Genomic DNA, 18,797 nt, shown 5'->3' on the forward strand with positions numbered 1-18,797 from the left:
TAAATTTTTACATTTATCCTGTGAGCCCTGTGAAGTGCTCACCCGCTCCTGCCAAGGTCTCCAAAGGAGGTCCTCCAGGAGGCTGCACACAATGACAGCACACAAGCACCGGGAAGGGAGCTCGTTCCGGGTGCCGGCCAAGCCTCTCTCGGACAGAAGGAGACCAGCGTCTTAAAGCCCCGGGCAGTGGGGAAGGTGCCTCTGAGTGTGGGAAAAGCTGTTGTGGAGACAGACTGCTGAATTGGGATCACCAGGCAGGGGGAGGAGTCCTCGGCTCCCCTTTCCTGGAGCACAGAGAAACCTCCCTCTTCTGGGAGGCAGCCGTGCAGCAGATGGTCGGGCTGCCATGCTCGGCTCTCGGGGGGTGTATAATTTCTCTGGACGCTGATACCCATGTTGAGGAGGAGCCCTTCCTTTGACTTGCTCCCATCTTCTTTATGCCCTGATTTTTCTGCAGCTGCTACTAAAGATCGCAGGCAACCTGAGCTGCGACGTCGCTAGTACTCTTGTGGATTGTCTGCTGTTGTTTTTCCCCTTTGACATGGATATGCTAGATCCTTCCCTCCACACCAGTTTTCTTTTTATATATGAACAGGTCCACAACATATGCTTAAAGCTTCCAGCTTAAAACAGGTGTGATTCAACGTGACCCCTTCTTAATCGTTGGAGAAAGGTAGGGACAGCTGACGACAACCCGATGGTTTCAGAGCATACAGTTGAGGATGGGACTCCCTGCACGCTCACAGAAAAGAAATTACATCATGAGGACATTCACATCATCCACCTGGGGATGTATCACATAGGTACACATATATTATTCCACTGTCTCCCCGCTGCAGCTATCCAAATTGTTTTCCATATCAGGTGGTGACTGTAGAGTAGGGGACCTTGTGACAAGTGAAGGAAACTCTCTTGATTTTGTGAAGTTTTAATGGCACAGAGGCTAATGAAGTTGGGATCGGGAGAAAAACTGTCTGTAGGAAGGGAGAAGCTTTACAGTTACAGAGTGCTGCAAGGGTAACTCTTCTGACCACTTGTAGGTGATTGCTTTAATAGTTTTCCTTGGCTAATGAGCTGTATGGAAGATGCTTCTGCTGTATGGCATGGGGGCCAGGGGTAGAAGGGTGAGATATGGTGACAATCATTATGGCCCATGGTCCCACATTTTTTTAATTGTTACTAGGAGCCCCAATTTACTTTCAGGGAGGAGTTGAGGACACTGGGATCTCTTTAATTTCCCCTTGGGATCTAACAATTACTAGTTCAATGTGAAAAAGCTCCTCTGAAGACACCCAGTCCTTCTTAATCTCAGAAACTAAACAGCCATGGCCCTTGCTAATACTGGTACAAGATAATAGGAAAAGGGATTTTCCTTTCAATACATGCTCTGAAACAGAAAGTATGAATCTATTCCAGCTGATGAATATCCGAATTTGTAGAGAAAGGTCATTGCTGACTTACTCTTGCCTCTATCAGTGTCGGTGATGCTGAGAACATCAGAAGAGATATATCCATCTCATTATCTTGGAAATCTCCTGTCTTCTTCTCACCTAGAAAAGGGTTCTCAGAGTTTCTCAACTGCAGCAGATACTCTGTAGGACTTACCACACCTGCAGGTGGATCACTGTCCTGTTCACTGCGTTGAAGAAGGGTAGCTGACAGAATCTATCCAAGTCAGTCCACTCCTGGACCCTGTCTCTTTGATTCTTGGATTTGGGTTGAATGGGTAACGCTAAACAATAAGTCGCAAGCGTTTCTGCTTTGTCCATGGAAGAACTCCAAGGCCAGAGTTCTTGCAGGTTGCCATGCTCCCTGCAGATTTTCTTCTGTGAACAAGGCAGTCTGTTTCAGAAACATTTTTCACAGGGAAGTTTAATAGAGACAGGCCAAGAGAGACTAAGCATAGGTGTGGCAGACAGGTTGAAGACTGGGACCCCGTATTTGTCTGGGAAAATGAGGCCAGCCCTCATGAAGCGGGGAGATATAAATTGGCTAGGATTGAAAGTGATTGGGAATGCCTTGAGGCATCTGGCTCCCATCTCTGGTTCTCATTTCTATCCTTATTCTAAGCAACAAATGCACAGTAGCCGTCTTTGAAAATTGATGGGGTAGGAACTCAAAGTACTTTTAAGAACAGAGCTTGTAATGTTTCAGACACTGAGCTGTATGGCAGAAATTTTTAGTGTTAGCCACTTATGTGAAAGTCAGACTTGAACCAAATTGGTTAGGTCGGCAGAGCCAGTCCCCAGAGGGAATGAGAGTTATATTGGCAGAGATTTCAGATGATCTTCTGGAACTGAGGGGCTTCCTGGGTCAGTTTTCTTTGAGAGCAGCTAAAATGGAAGACCAAGAAAAGTGAACCCATGCAAGTGGTAAAAGTATTTGTCTGATGCATGCCTTTCCCTTTTTTGTAGAAAAATTTTTAGCCAGAAAAATAGGAACAGACAAAGCCCTGTAACTTGTATCCCGTGTCACCACTGTTTTCCAGGATCCTAGGAAAATTATTTGGTCAATTTTACTGGAAATCGCCAGAGCCCCTAGATCAGATCTGATCGGATAATCTTCTGCCTTAAGCTCTGACAGAGTTTCAAAACATTGGACTTGGGGTACTGGAATTTGGATACTCTCCATCCCTTTCCATGATGGAAGAAGCATCTGATGCATCTGATGCTTCTACAGGCGTTGGCCTGCTTTCAGGAAAGGAGACTCGGGTTGTTATTTCTATTCTAAAAGCTTTAATCAAATCTTTCTTTTTTTGTTTCTTATTTGGTGGCTTTAGTAAATACCTAATATTTAAGCTGTTTGTGATCAAATAGCACTTCTAAAGACAAGGAGTTTATAAAAAGAGTCTTGTATCATGCTTTTTGCCAAGCTGAAGTCCTTGCTGAAAGTTGGATTGGGTCTTGAGGAATATAATGAAGGTACTGTGGGAATGTACAGCTACTTAAGGTAGGTTGGCTATGCATTCAATTCACTTTACAGAAAAGGATGGTTTCTGTAGTTTTTACCCTAAAATTTGTACTTGAGACAACCCAAATCATTTCATGAAACTGTCCTTCTTTATTATGTTGGCTGAATGTTTTGAATGAAAGAGACTATTTCAAGTTACTTGTATTTGATTGCTGATATCAGCAGAGCAAAACATTGACACTTGGAAATACTGATGTTTTGCTTGTGCCATGTGGAAAAGAACAAAACCTGCAGGAAACCACTAGATCCATGGGCATTCAAGTACCTGTTGTTAAATACAACAGAGGGGCTGATAAAACTCAGCCGGTGAGAGAAGTTAGCTCTAGGAGGTCAGCTTTCATTTGACAGGCAGAAAGAAACTAATTCATAGAGAATGTAATCTGCAGGGTGGTAGCATCGATCTCCTTCCCTTTGTAGAGGAAGAGAAATGCTGCCAGGTGGATGTGACTTGAGGAAATCATGTGTCATCTGTTCCTCAGTTCTCACGGTCGCTGTCCAGTCACAATCCTGGTAAAGAAGTCCAGTCTTCACCAAATGTCTGAAGCCCCCCTATCTAATAGCTAACTTCTCATTGACTTTTAAGAATCTTCTTCCAATTGGATCATGCTCCTCTATCTCTTTGTTAAAAAATAATAGCTTCTGTAGTAGTTAGCAATTTCTCAGCCAAATGCGATTCTGTAGTGCTGGCAAAGTTCCATTAATCATATAGAGTAATCCGTTTGTGCCAAAAACCTATCAAGCTGAGCTGCCTGTTTGAGGGTTAGTGGGAATGTGTGCCCAGTAGTGTTCTTCCAGGCATATGGACTTCCCGTGTGTGTAAGAGTGGCTGGGTTTTGGGGACAGCGGGCCTCCCGCTTTTCTGTGCTCAGGACACTATTCTGGTAGGTTAAGAGAGTCTGGCAAGTCTCAGGAGTCTAAGCGACATGGACTGTTCTTTGGGAAGTTTTGTGTTTAGGGAAACATGGTCTCACCATCCCTTCTTCATTCCCTTCTCTGAATTTTTCCACAGTCAGAATAAGCTCTCCTTAAGATATAAATGTAAATATGAGGTCTTTTAGCCTTAAGCTTCATCAGCAAAGATATGTCAGATGGGACAATTTATAATACTCATCAATACCAGTCGAGGATAAGAAATGTATGTGTTTCCTTGGTTAGATGGTGAACTGCTGGTAAAGAAAGGGGCGCTTAGTGCGGCCCAGCCAGCAAGCGAGAAAGAAAATTTTAGTTTAAGAAGAGCGCAGGTGTTCAACCTGACCATCTGGAGAGGAGAGCGTGCTCCAGGCTGAACACTGTTTGTGAGGCACACTCATGTTAGGAATGAGCCTTGCTGTGCAGCAGGGCCCAAGGTCTGGTCTGCTAATGTAGGCTGTGCATATGTCCTGACAGAGCCACTGATGTTGGAGTCAGAGAAAAGTGGCAGTAGCTTTGCACATGGAGGGAGAGGAGGCTGGGGGTAGTGACAGGAGCATGGGAGGCAAGGAGACAGCAGCAGAGAGGATCAGCTATCGAAAATTTTGGAGCCCCTGAACTGGGGCATGGAAAACTTCCTAAGAGGCAGAGGGAGGAGCAGGGCTTAGCAATGGCAGATGTAAGGAGCAAATGGAAAGCTGAAGAAGATAGGAGTCAGCTGAAATGGAGAGAGGCAGATGGGATCAGACTAGTCTGCTGCATTGCATCTTGGTGTCGTAAAGGGTCGATGCCTGTGATGGCGCAAGGTACTGCCCACTGTGATAAAAAGGGGATGGAGTGGGGTGAGATCATGTTCACCTTGTTTTTTCATCTTGGAATGAAATAATAGTAATACAGAGTGCTGTAAGCTGCATATGTATAACGTGAAATCCCACGATGTCGCAACTATAATACGGTGCTGGTAGGAGAGCTTGGAAACCTAAACTAGAGGGATACAGCAAACCACAGCTGTCCTAGGGCACAGTTTTCCTTCAAGTGTTAACTGTCTCTGTGTTGTGTTTATTTAGGTTGTCCCTGTCGCGTTAGGTGTTTCTGGCATGGTTAACAACAGTGAGCATGGGGGGATTTCTTCTCTTGACTAGATCACAGACGTTTCACAGCTACCTGGAGGACATCATCAACTACCGCTGGGAGCTGGAGGAAGGGAAACCCAACCCCCTGCGGGAGTCCACATTCCAGGAGCTGCCCCTGCGCACCCGAGTCGAGATCCTACACCGCCTCTGCGACTACCGGCTCGATGCAGATGACGTCTTTGACCTCCTCAAGGTGCTTTGGGCAGCAGGAATGGGGAAGGAGATGGTGCAGTTGCAGAAGTTGGGATGGATTAAGAAAGAAATCTTCCTGCAGAGGATGGAAGGGAGGAGAGTCAGTGTCCCATTTCCCTCCCGGGGTTGGGCTGTATGTGGTGGACAGGCTGGGCATGGTGCAAGGGCATCGTGGGGTTTAGGTCACAGGTCAGAGGCACTTCAACGATGCCCAGTTGGGAAGCGTATTGAAGCTTGCCTTGCCAGTATCCTTGTGGCCCTTTTCTATCTTTTTCTCCTGATCCCTTTCTGGTGTGTTGCTGACTAGAGCTCACCGTGCTCTTTCTGTTAAGACCAAGAGTTTGGGGTTGTTCGTGATTTTTGAGCTTTTCTTGTGCTTTTGATAAGCCAGGCCACCTTCCCCCATCATGAGTTTCACCCAGAGAAGGGTGTTTTAAAGCCAGGTACTTGGTGCCAGTACAGCGTGTTGACAGTTCATCCTCTCCTCCCCCACCCCTTCACTTGCAGAAGAGCCAAGGCAAGTGTGTAGGACTGATCTTGGGGCTCTCATCCTCTGTAGATGTATTTCTAACACAAAAGTCACTAAGTAAATTGGCTTCATTGGCTACTCTTCCTGAGAAGACTGAATTTGGAGATGTTCCAACTGTAATGGCAGTGCTGTAGGAGCAGAGACTGTGTGGCTGAGGGATGGTGTGAGAGGAAAAGATGGGGCTGAAGGGTACTGGGAGAGCTGGGGGAAGAGGGGTGGGGGGGGGGGGAGGGAGTTTCCAGCGCACTTCTCAAGGCTGTGCATGACTGTCGCCAGCGCTAATTAGACCTTCCCTGTCAGGAGCACCAAAGATAAAATGTTAAAACGAGAGAGGCCATTCAAATTAGAGATGCCAATCTAAATCCCTCCCTGGGCTGAGCGCGAATGTCGTCTTCCCTCTGGAGTCGCGTTTTTCCCAGAACGGCCTGGAAGAGCAGCTGTACTGCTGTTATGGCATGGTGGGAGGGAGGGAGGTGTTTGTGGAGGGGTGTCAACATGTTTTGTGTGACAATGTGGCTGCTTTTCAACTTGTCACTGTCTGGCTGGGCGCTCCCCATGGATGCAGGGCTTGGACGCCGACAGCCTCCGCGTGGAGCCACTGGGCGAGGACAGCAGTGGTGCGCTGTACTGGTACTTCTATGGCACACGAATGTACAAAGAGGATCCGGTGCAGGCGAAACCCAACGGAGAACTGGCTCCAGACAGGTAACAGCCCCCTCAAGACCCCACACTTCCCCCATGTCTGGGTGCATGGGGAGAAGGGGGGCCGGTGCAGCCAGGCTGACTGGAAGGGGCTCTCCGCCTGACTGCTGTTGTCACAGAGGGGAGCGTGTGGCTGCGAAGGGAGGGCTGGGAGAGGGTTGTGTCGGCGCAAGGCGAGACTGGAGTTGCCAAGCAGACTGCTAGCTGCCCCGCGTTGTGCATTGTGTTAGATCCAGTCTGCAGCCTTTGTGGCACCACGAGAACCTGCTGTGGAAACGATGCTGCCTGCCTCACCACATTCCTAGCTGTCTGCCATGCACCGTGCCGGCAGCTCCCCGATCAGGCTCCCAGCAAGTGGGAATCCCGCTTTTCCTTCCCTCCCTTCCTCCCTCCCTCCATATCCTGTTGCTGCTCTGATTTAATCCCTCCTTTGGTTTAGTTCCTAGCAGCTGTTTCAATTCCCCTACCCTTCTCTCTTCCTGCCAGCCATGGTTCCCTTGCTCAGCAAATAATTTATTCCATGGTGGTTTTGCTGTTTTGCAGGGGTTGTGGGGGGCAGACAAACACCCCAAATGTCCCTGGAAAAACAGGCAAGAGACGAGGGCGACCCCCAAAGCGGAAAAAACTGCTGGAGGAAAATCTGCTGAGGTATGGAAAGGATGTTCCTGCAATAGCTGTAGAATGCACATGTTCCCAGAGAGACGTCTCTCTGATATTTCCTGCCTTTAATAATACAATGTATTTCTGGGGTTCCCCCGATAAGTATGTATATATCATGCAGCCATAATTTCAGTGTATCTCTGAAATTAAGTAAGCTCAGACTTGGTAGGTGCTTTGATCACCCTCCAAATAAAATTCTGACTGAGCTGGAAGCCAAGTTTGGTGAAACAGTGGATATCACTCTTCCCACTGCCTGATTTCTGATGCAGATCCTCCATGCAGTGCTAGGGAATATGGTGCTGATAAAGGCGGCTTTCACTGTTTAGTACTTGAAGCCAAAATCCTGGCCGCTTGTGTCAGGTTAGATTTTGGGGTACTTCCCATAAGAATTGAAATGCTATCCTTGCCAAACTGCAATCTACCTACTTCATTTTTTAAATGAGATGAAGCTATGATGCATATATTGTATGTGTATGCTCTGCACACTGATTTTTTTATGTTTTTGCTGTGCATCAAATAATTTCTGTGTTCCTCATACTTCTACCCAGAAATGGCTGCATTTCAGTGATGTTAAGTAATGTATTGATTATATCACTCCCTCTCTTTCTTTTTGGTAGAGAGAAGGCAGAAGAGAACTTGCTAATCCGTGAGACGCAGATAAGAAATGGTAAAGAGGTTTTGTGGGGTCAGGGTTGATACGATCAGCTAACACAGCTCTTAAATTGTCAAAGCCTAGAGAGATGCGTTTCTCAGGAAAGGGAGAGTCTTTCTGTTAGTGGTTCCAGCTGAGGTTGGAAGGCGGGGTTAGCATTACAGGCTGCTTTACAACTGGGAGCCTGGGCACCTACATGCTTCCTATCTTATCGTGGATTAGTTTGGGATGAAGAAACGCAATGTATTGGGTTACACTAGGCTTTAGGGGCCCACCTACTCACTAAAGTTCATAGAAATGAGTGGTCCTCGCTTCTCTGGGGATGAGGTGAATACAGGCCCTGTTTGTAGTGGGAGCATTTTTTCTTTCGTACCAAATGGACTGGGAAGAGAGAGTAGGATTAGTGATGCCCAGGTAGGGAAGAGCCCTTTGACTCTCCTCACCTCTCTCTCTCTCAGTGGCTGTTGGATGGCTAGACTCAGTCCTTTGTAGATGATGACCTGGGGTTACCCACCTAAGGGTTAATGAGGCAAGCAGAAAAGGAGAGTTGGCAACATAAGGTGAAACTGAGTCTGAGGGGGCTGGGACTCATCTGTCATACGTGAGAATCCATTGGCTTCCACATAACTCATGGGCTCAGCCTGCCCATTCCACCACAATAAAAGGCAACTGGGGCATTGTCTTTCCCATGCCTCGTTCTCTTCTTCCTTTGTGTTCAGATTTCCTGGCTGCTGCCCCATAGTTAGGAGGCAGAGCTGAAGCTGCACACGTGAAACACTGTGGGTTTTATCAGATCGTTGTTTTCTAGTAAATTGTCACTTCAGCTGTGGAGTAATCTTCTGGTGGCATAAAGGAGCGCTTTAGTCCTGGTTGCTTTTGAAACGAGTCAGCCATAGGCAGCTGGCAAGGGAAGGGAAAAAGAGGGGGCAGATTCTAGGGGTGGTGTGCAGGTAAGCTTTCCACCACAGATTTAGCTCCCGTAGCTTGAGGTGTTACAGCCCCCAGCTGTCTTCTGCCTCCTTCTGCCAAAGGAGCGTGGCCAGGGTGACAGAAATAAATGCGTGGCTGGTCCTTCGCCATCTCATTTAGCAGTCCAGTACATTAACTTGAACTGAAGCTGATGGTGGGTTAAGCTAATACACTAGCCTGTGACCTGGGGCTAGCACGTGTTTGGTCTGCGTCAGTACTGCTGCGTGGAAGTTTCCGACGGAGGGCAGGTGGCTGGAGCGAAGCAGCAAGTTTTCAGATCTTACTGGGGCAATCTGGTAGCTCCCATGGGAGAGCCACCAGCAACTCAAATCCACAAAGTGCCCAGGGTTGGGTTGAGAGAGAAGGGGACTCTGGGTTTTTTTTCTTTATATTTTTCATAACAAATTTGTTTGAAAATGCAGTCAGAAGCTGCATGACATCTGCCAGTGGGGTGTGGGATCATTTCTTTCTTTCCACTAGCCAGTAGTTAGCGTGCTTTTTCTTGAGGGAGCTGAGAACCCCTCAGCCTGAAGGGGTTTGAACCAGCATCTTCCCCCTCCCCGAAAGTGGGCCATAATGCTTTTGCTGAGAGATTGTCCTGGGGCAAAAGCATGCAAGTTGCAACTGATGAGGCTTCTCTGCTCTGTGTAAACATTTGTGCAGCAGGAACCACGTTCCCCCTTTCCAGGTGGGTGTTCTAACCACCACGCTGGAGAGTCTTCCCTTCACAATTAATATTTGAATGTTCCACACAAAGCGGAACGGCTCAGAATGTCTTGATAGTTAGGACATGCTTCGGAGCAGTGGGAAATCTGCTTCACATTCGACTCTGGATCAAGCAGGGATGGGATGTGAACTTGTGGAACTTCCCCCTCATCTGGCAGCCCGATGAACCCAGTGCTTTACTTCCTCTTCTTTTCTTTCAAGTACCTGCAAAAGAAATGTTTCATTCGGGTAGAATGGCAGGTTTTATTCACCACAGTAAAGGTTTGCAGTGCTAAAAATTGGGCTTATTTCAAAATAACATTTATTTTCAATGTTTTTATTCTGCTGCCAGACTGAAATAATCAGACATTTGCATTACCCTACGTCCTGCTTTGGCTGACAGCCCCCATTACAAGGAACAAATTAAATCCTTTTCTCTGGTACCCTTTGATCACGCAAAGTGATGGAAAGCCAAAACTGGGATGAAGGATTACTATAGGCGTGTCACACTACCCACATGTTGCAAAGTGCCACGGTTACTTTTTTGCCTATGTAATTGCTCTGTGCCTCGGCATCTCTTTCAGTGTCACTAGGGGAGGTAACAAAACTTCTGTTGGATCAAGAGAGCTTTGGGTCTAGGGCAATGCAGTTTTTCCTCTTCTGTGCACTGACAGTGCTTTCCCTCAGTGAGCGTGTTCTCCATAACAGTGACCACTGGCAGTATCTTTTTCTTTTCCCAAGCCATGATGATAGGAGAAGAGAAGGGATAGAGAAAAGTTGTTAGTCATAAATGTCATGGAGATAACATCCTTTCGTGTTGTTGAAGGGTCCCAAGGGCCAGGCCGTGGGACATGGTGGCTGCTGTGTCAGACGGAAGAGGAGTGGAGGCAGGTCACAGAAAGCTTCAGAGAGAGGACTTCCCTTAGAGAGCGGCAACTCTACAAACTCTTGAGTGAAGACTTCCTGCCGGAGATCTGCAACATGATTGCACAGAAGGTGAGGAGACGTGACATCCTGTTTACCTCTGTCTGACTGCTTCCAAGAGCGTGGACGTTTGCTGATTGAAGGAGCGCTAAATCCAGGCAGCCCTCACCCCACCCTGCTCCCCACTCCAGCCTGCAAGTGCCGTGGATACAGGGGCTCTTAAGTATTACGTATGGGGAGAAAGACTCCCCTGTCATGGAGTGATAGGGCTTGAGTCAATACGTAAGGATCTGGTTCATGATTGCAAGGCAGCGTAAGTAGGAAGGCTGAAGGGGTTACAGTCTTCAGCTCTGTTCTTTTCCCTCTTCTGCTAGCAGGGAACCTCTATCTGCTCTTGAACTGCTGCGATTTACAGCCTAGCTTTTCCATGCAAACTGCCAGTGATTTCACTTTAACTGCAGTTTCTCAGCTGGCTCTGCTGAAGGGGCAGTTGCTGCTTCAGCTGTCCTAGCTAAGTCTGCTTGAGATGGTAAGTAAGGGTCCTTAGACTCCTAGGGATATTGCCTGTCAAATGCATATTTTAAGGTGGGACAGCTTTGGAATGGGATCCTCCTGCTAGATGGCTTTGTATAATGAATGGGCTCTGCAGGCAGCGTGACGTTCTTGGATCGAGTTCAGTTTGTTTGTTTGCTGCCCTTGTAAAGCTATTAGGGATTTCATGGTCACTTCTAGACCCCAGAGTTTCTTCCGCCAGTATCACCAATGTGCCCTAATTTCATCCACTCTTCTTTTTCCTTCCCTCAACTCTCAACCCTGTTTCAGGAGAAGCGTCTGCAGCGGACAGAGTTTTCTCCCAGGTGGATGTCTGACCATCAGCCCATCAAACCAATCAAGCAGGAGGTGAGGGGGGGTGTGAGGGGGAGGACAACGGAGGGAGGCGAGAGCAGATGCCTCCTGGGGGAAAAAATAAACCGCAGCATCGCTATTCAGTGGGAAGGAGTCATTTGAAAGTGCTTGTGCTGAAAGAGAGATGGGTGGTAATGCCCGTCAAATCCAGCCTGACACTCAGGGTTTCTATGGCGAGCAGGGAGGTGCTGCCCTCTGGATCGCAGAGGTAACAGGCCTTGCCGCAAACTCTGGTGCAGCTGCATATGGAAATCTGTGCTCAGTCTGGGGAATTCCACTTCAATGAAAGTGCTGGCACATTTGAGGCAGTTCAAAGAAAAGTTGAAGAAGGATGAGAGAGCTAGAAGAACTGGCTTACAAAGGGAAATGACAGAAATTCAGCCAAGGGGAAAACGTGAGGCTGCAAACACATGAGGGCGTAGACAGTGTGGAGGGAGAGAGAGAGAGAAGAATGACTTGATGCAGCACAGAGCTGAATTAGGAGGGGATCAGATGGGAATAGAAGGCACAATTTAGGCTGCCTAAAGAAATGCTTATCAAACGGCAGTACTGCCAGCTAAAACAGCTCTTTCCCTGCCTCTTCACCCTCACTTCCTCCCTCCCCCATCAGTGTAGTGGCACTGTTGCTGGAGGGTCTGTGCAGTGAACTAGACCCAGGAAAATGACTGGAGTTAAATATAACTTTTTCCTTTGGTTGGAGTTATTTTTAACATTGATCAGTCTTCCTGTCCAGCTCACCACGCAGCCCCCAACCGTCACGTTGGCACAGCTAGGGACATGGTATGGGGCAGACAGGGGCAAGTCATTGAGCAGACAACTGCTACCAAAAGAAATTCATTGGGCAACACAGGATTAGCTTTGGAGGAAAAAAAAATTGGCCATGGCATAATCTCTCACTGTAGGTGTAATCAAAACAATAGTTAGCTGGTGCTTTGTCCCAGAATGCTGCCAAACCCTGGAAAATTAAACTGCAGGGAATATCCCATGTGAGCCAGGGTCAGAGTTTTCTGCAAAACAAAGGAGAAAACGCAGTTCCCCGTGATAAATATCATTACTTAGAATAGGTAAATAAAAGGAAGGAAGAGCCTCTCATCATGCTGCAGATAAAAGCCTGCAGAGAGGAAAATAAGACCCCAGCAATGGTCAGTGTGGGGCCAAAGCTGCTCTCTGCAAAGCCCACCATCCAGGAGGTGAGGGCACACGTGTTTGTTCACAGGCTGTAGAAGTCCCTGAGGACGAGGGGAGTGGGAAACACATGGAGCCTGAATGATGCTAATCAGTACCGCAGGTGCTCCAGGTCTGCTGCGGCAGAGGGCTGCTAATTGCTGCCTGTGGGCTGGTGAAACGTTTCCAGCAAGCGCGGGGCCCTCCCAGCGCCTGCTGTGCTGGGGTGCCAGCAAGCGAGAGGGCGGCGAATCTCCGGACGCGCGCGCGGGCTACCCAGCAGGACGCGGCAGTCAAAGTGCCACGGGGGAGCAGGAGAAGGTGCCAGCATGTCTGGTGGCTTGTTTGCTGAGTGAGCAGCAGGCAAGTTTCAGGGAGAAAAAAGCCTCAGTCTGGTGCAGGGGTGACCCCTTCCTGCCGGCTCCGTGAGTTGGATGCCGCTTCGGTCCAAGATGTAACTGCTCCGTAGGCTCCTAATCCTGCCGGGGATTTCTCAACAGGTGGTTCAGATTAGCTCCTCATTAAAGAGCCGCCTGAGCAGCACCCTCATTAGGGCAGTGCTGCGGAAACTGGAGTGGGGAATGGCTTGGAGGGCGAGGGGCCGGGGATGCGTGGCCAGAGAGGGCTGAGGCGCCTGGCTGCCCCTTTTGCTCCTGAAGTTTGATACCCAGTGTCTAAAGTGCAAAGCAAAAGGAGAAATTTGGCCCTTTTGGGGTTGGCGGGGGGGCAGCGATGTTGTGTCCTGGAGTGCTCTCTGGCGGAGGGAAGGAGGCGGTGATGTCGCAGATGCGAGGGGGTTCTTTTGTGCCAGCGGGGAGAAGCTGGAGAAAGGTTCCTTTGCCAGCTCTTGATTCAGGAAGGAAGTTTTACTTGTGTTGGCTTTTTGCTTTTGTCATTCTGGCAGGAGTCTGCTTCAGGCACGTTTAGTAGGGGTTGATACTGTCTGGTTTTCCTTATTTCTGTTGCTTTTCTTTTTTAACCCTGAGATGAGCACCCTCACCTCCCGTGGGCTTCAGGGGAGACAGCAGGCACTAGATCGCTCTGCACATCAGGCCATTTCTGCATCTCGAGTGTCTTGAAGAATCATCCCAGCACTGCCCTGCAAGTGCTGCAGGGAGCAAATGCAGTTCTGTCGTGGGCATACACTGAGAATGTGGTTTCTTTTTTTCATGTTCTTCTCTTGCTAGATGTGCTAGGATGACTGTCTCTCCTTTGCTTTAGAGCTGTCTCATTGCTCTGTCACTGCTCTATGTGTGGTGAATTGATTTGGGACATGCCCTGGGTTCTCTATTATCCCATTTCAGTGCACCCAGTAGGCTTGGAGAGCTCCTGGAGCGAGCACTGACACTTGGATGTTGCGTTCACGTTTCCTTAGGCTGTGAACGGTGGAGGTTGTATGAACCAAGAAAACAGGTCTTACCGGCGCCCCAACGTTTGCAGAAAATAGTGTGGCACCACAGTCTGGCTTAGATCTACTGCCTGGAGAGTTGAAAGGCTGATGGTCACATCATAAATAAAATCTGTGATATGCCAACTTCTGATGGCTGGTTCCTGCTTACCTTTTCCTCTTCCTACTTGCTGTAGAACCTAACATTTTTTGGTTCCTATTGTAATTTAAAGGTTGGACAAGAAAGTTGGGGGAAACTGCCTGATGGTCAGAGTCAGGCCTGAAAGGATGATGTCTGGAGTGCCTGAGTAGAAAGTAGGATGGTAGAGCAAAATGAGAAAGGGATATTGAAGGAATCAAAACCAAAAATGTACAATCCAGTTCTGTAAGCTCTTGACCTCTTGTACTTGGCATACTTGTTTTCAGTCCTGCGCATCCTGGTATTTGGATATTGATCAGTTGGAGGCAAGACCTGAGAAAGGCAACTGAATGATTAGGGAGCTGGAAGGATCGCTTTATAAGGAAACATTTAGCCTAATTACACAAACACGGGAGTTTTGTTTAAGTGTCTGAGGAAGCCCGTAAACACTGGAATGTGACTGAAGAGGAGGAGAATTTATGGTGGCCCAGAAGAGCGTAACTAGGAATAATTGGATGGAATGAGGGGAAGAAAATTAACTTTAGACCGAAGGTGAGGAGAAGCTGACTGACCTAGAGGAGTGTGGACTCCCAGAATGGTTAACCTAGGGAAGCAGTGGAAGTGTGAAGTACTAATATTTGGCAAAGATTTAAAAAGGAAAAGAGCATAGGCAGAGTTTCCTTGTGGTGAGATCATGCTATGGGTTTGCCTAGAAAGGTGAATGCAAAATAGGTGTTTCTGCAGCCCGGTCCGTCCCTAAGTGCAAGATATGGTCCTAGTGTTGTGAAGAATCCCATAGCTCTCTTGGGCTCTTCTCTCTACCTGTTGGTGGTTGAAGAATAATTCTCCTAACGTATTGTTGCTGCTGGAGGCAGGCAGATGATACGTGGTGTTGGTCCCTGGAGAGCTGTGGTAGGAAATGGGCAGTGCTGTGGGGGAGAAGGGGAGGCGGAGGGGGAGTGAACGTACTGTAAAACCAGACAACATTTCTGGGCGTTTATCAAAACACCCTGAGGTTCCACTCCTAGGCAATGAAACAAGGACGAAATAGTAATCGTGATGCCAGATTTTTTCTGGGGATTAATAACGGGCCTGGGGAAGTTGATGGTCTAAGCAGCAGCCAAGGGACCCCAGCTGATTGCTAATCCTCAGGAAATGCCTTTTGCCTAAGTGGTGGTTGCTGGTTATTCCCTGAAAATGGAGGTGGAGAAAACTATAGACACATTGTTCTTTTCTGGTCGATATTCCCTGCTGATAAGATGCACACATACCTTGATCTTGCAGAAGTCAAAGAGGTGGGAGTGGCTGACAAATGACTGATTCATTTGTCTTATAATTAAATTAAGCTAATAAAGGTAATTCCACAGTACCATATACATACCTTGCAATTTATTGGAGAAATAGGAGCAGGCGATTCCTGGTCTGGGAAGTCTGCGGTCTAAGTGGGATCAAACACACACTTACAGACTGCTGGCGGTAGGGAGGTAAGGAAGTGGGGCAATAAAGAACCAGGCATACTGGAAGGAGAAAACGGGTCAGGGGACCCAGCAGGAAAACCCTCCAAACAAAGGAGCAAGAGCCAGTTCAGGAGAGATTAGAACATGAAAATATGGTAGGCCTTATTTTGAATAGGAAAAGAAAACACTCCAAATGATACCTTGACTTAAGGCTGTACCAGTCTCTTTTCCTATCCTAAGTGCTCTGTGTTTTATAGCCGAGCCAGGTTTGGCAGGGTAGTCCTTTCTTGTCAACACTCAGGACTCAAGTGGCTGGAAGGCATATAGGGGTTGTACAGGAGTGTCAACCTCCAGGTTCCTTTACCCGGAAGGAAAATCCACATGGTACGTTCCTGGCAGGGTGGCAGTTTGTCTAACTAATCAGTTCTCCTTCTTTTGTCCCTGGATCAATAGGGTTTCACAGCTTCACAAATAATTTTCCTTTACATGTTGCTTTTTCATCTGAGAACTCATATGTACAAGTCTTTTTTCTTTTTTCAGCCATTCATTGTAGCTATGTTTTAATACATCTTCAAAGTAACCGTGCCTCTGCTCAGACTTCAGTAAGCCAAAGCATTACAGTTCTTTGTGCACCTTTTTGTTACAGGTAAACCCAAATGTGCTCAATTCGATGGAGAAGCAAAGGCGCAGGGAGGAAGAGGAGGAGCGCCAAATCCTTATAGCAGTGCAAAAAAGAGAGCAAGAACAGCTGCTGAAGGAGGAGAGAAAGAGAGAGATGGAAGAGAAGGTCAAAGCAGTGGAAGGTACGTGCAGCCAGTGTTGAACCAGAGGTGGGAGTCTTCAAAGCCAAGCCTGAGATCTCAAATTAAGATCTGCCATTTGTGTTCCTCTCCTGCCAGACATGCTAATGAGAATATCTTTTCTTGGACTTAGTCAGATAAGTTGGCCTTGCTGGCCTGAGTGTCGTTTCTTTTCCCTTGTCCGTCTTCCTCAGTGTTGGTGGCTGTTCTGCAGTGTGCACTTCAGCTGCGTCTTCTTCCTCAAATCATATCTGTTTTCTCCCTTTCCATAGCTTTATTTTTCTCATGCTATTCACGTTGTCCCTCAGCTCCCATACCTTCTCTCTCGCCCCACTTGGGTCCTCATGGATTTCCCTGTGTGCAGGTTTAGTTGGCTTTGCTCATGCTGAATAGCATTTGATCCTTTTGGCCTAATATACGAGGAAAGAAGGATTCCCTTTGGGGCGAAAGGGAAGGAGACAGTACAGGAGCCACAAGAGCAGTGTTTTCGTAGTGCTACTGACCTCATCGGATAGAGAACTAGGGATAAGGAGACCAGGCTAACTAGAGCACAGGAAGGTGGCAGCTTCAGGCTTTGGTCTTGTTTTTGTTGTTTTGAAATTGAACGCTAAGTTAAGCTGTTGCGCAAGAAACCTTCCTGTTGTGTTTAATATGTCATATTGACACACTGGCACCAGGCATTCAGCCAGTACCTGTAGGTGCTGGTATCAAAGAGCAGGCTTGTTCCTGACCACCTTGTCTCCATCAGCCTCCCATACAGGGATTCCTTTATCTGCTGTTTTTGCCACAGTAGCTGACTGGCTTGCTGCAGTTCCAGGGAAATGCTGAACGTCTTCAGAAAACTGTTCTGGTAACGCGTGGTGGTTTCAGTGCTGTGAATCCTTAAGTGAATAAAGAATCAGAAAAGAAAAAAATGAAGTTCGTGCAAACCCCGTAAACTTTCCAAGACAACACAGTCTGCTACCAGATGTTTGGTAGCAGAATAGATTTTATCTAAGAACAGTTTCTATTACCTGCTTACCTTTCTAACCTTTAGAAAATCCAATTACTTGCTTGGCCTTCATCTATTTCTGGTTGCCAGTCCTGGCTAATTGAGTGCTTTAAACTCGGAATTATTTGGCTTCTAGATCTGCTACAGATATCTGTTTCACCTTGGCAAATTGCATATTCTCTGTGCTTTAGCTCTCCATGTGTATAGACAAAATTAATCTCAACGTTCCAGAGGAGCTGCAAAGGTAAACCTAGTATTCAGAGTTGCTCAGGTGTTGTTTTGGTATCAGCAATGTCCATTTCTGGGTAAATACAGTCACCTCATCATCTGATGCAACTGCACCAGAGACATCCAAAAAACTGGCACGGGACTGGAGTATTCTGTTCTAAGCCAATTTAGCATACGTTAGTGCTGTTCTTGGCAGAGATGCTTTTATTTTGGTTTGAACAGTTTATTTCAGTTTAGTTTAAACTTGTCGACAGTCAATTTAGGCTCAGTCAAGAGAAATCTGCTTTTAACCTGGTGCAAAAGCTGTTTAGAAAGTTTACTGAAATGGCTGGCTTCCTTAGTTAAATGACTGCAGTATTTTTCATCCCTAGAAACAGCAACTATCCAGGTAAAACTTTGGCTTCTTAACCATCTTGCCTTGTTGTCAAACATATCCTCCATTAGTGTTTACTTTGGTGGCAGTTCTCCTGATGGACAGAGAGTGATTTGAAAATGAAGTCATTTGTTTTACTAGGTTCAGACTTGTTAAAACTGGACATCCACAGATAGAAGTTTTAGGGTAACAAAGATTTTTCTTGTATTTTGTGGTCTTTTTTGGGTTTAACATTAATTTTGTAAGGCATTCTGTAGAGGGGGGATGTGAAACACAGAGTGAAATATTTGTGCTCTCTGATAAGACTTTGTCAGCGCTTCACCTGCTTCTTACTTTTGGACTGTATGTCTGTTTTTAGATCATGTTCCTCTTTTCAGTCTGGGATTTCACTTCCCCCCACTCCAGTGCACGCCCCAGGTAGTGAGCCTCCTGCTGGGCCCATCTGTACTTTCCTGAATTTATGAGATAAAGCAGCTTTCTAGATTTCTACCAGAACAGCAGGTTAGAGTTTTCCAGTTCTCTTCCCAAATGCTACTGTAACATTACTTCTCACATGTATGACTTTCCAGCTGTTTGTGGTACTTTTTAGGGCTTTGGTTAGCTTTTAAAAGCTAATGGGTAGGGCTCAACCTAGGCCCACATGGCAGTGAGCTCTGCCAGTTGTGATCTTAACATGACATATTAATTACTTGCGGTGGTAGAGGGACCTGCCATTAATCCTAACTGAGCTCCAGCTTGGTAACGTGGTAGCACTTCCCAGTTCCTGTCAGTTTACCCAAGTCATCAACGCCTGCTGAGCATCTGATTTTCTAAAATCTACGTCGTCATACTTGATTGCTGTTGCCATGAGGTTTGTCTTTTGCTGCCCAAATCGTTGCTGCATGTTTTTCTCAGCTTCTCACATAGCAATCTATAAAAGTGTCGTCTAAATGATGCTAATTCTAGCAAAGAAGCATGCAGTATTGAATTGTGCTTGGACTGACCTTAATAATAACTGCTAGCTGCAG

At 47.0% G+C, this 18,797-nt stretch overlaps 1 protein-coding gene across 1 annotated transcript in view; it reads left to right on the top strand.

The window, feature by feature from the left end:
- Positions 1–18,797, top strand: part of CECR2 (CECR2 histone acetyl-lysine reader) — a 106,861-nt gene that overhangs the window by 67,773 nt on the left and 20,291 nt on the right. Inside the window, exons 3-9 of the mRNA XM_068947608.1 lie at positions 5,022–5,205; positions 6,299–6,438; positions 6,979–7,083; positions 7,713–7,762; positions 10,248–10,417; positions 11,168–11,245; positions 16,045–16,201. Of these exons, the coding sequence (XP_068803709.1) occupies positions 5,022–5,205; positions 6,299–6,438; positions 6,979–7,083; positions 7,713–7,762; positions 10,248–10,417; positions 11,168–11,245; positions 16,045–16,201 (884 nt within the window). The remainder of the gene's footprint in view (positions 1–5,021; positions 5,206–6,298; positions 6,439–6,978; positions 7,084–7,712; positions 7,763–10,247; positions 10,418–11,167; positions 11,246–16,044; positions 16,202–18,797) is intronic.

Source organism: Struthio camelus, chromosome 1 (assembly GCF_040807025.1).
Source record: "Struthio camelus isolate bStrCam1 chromosome 1, bStrCam1.hap1, whole genome shotgun sequence".
NCBI lineage: Eukaryota > Metazoa > Chordata > Aves > Struthioniformes > Struthionidae > Struthio > Struthio camelus.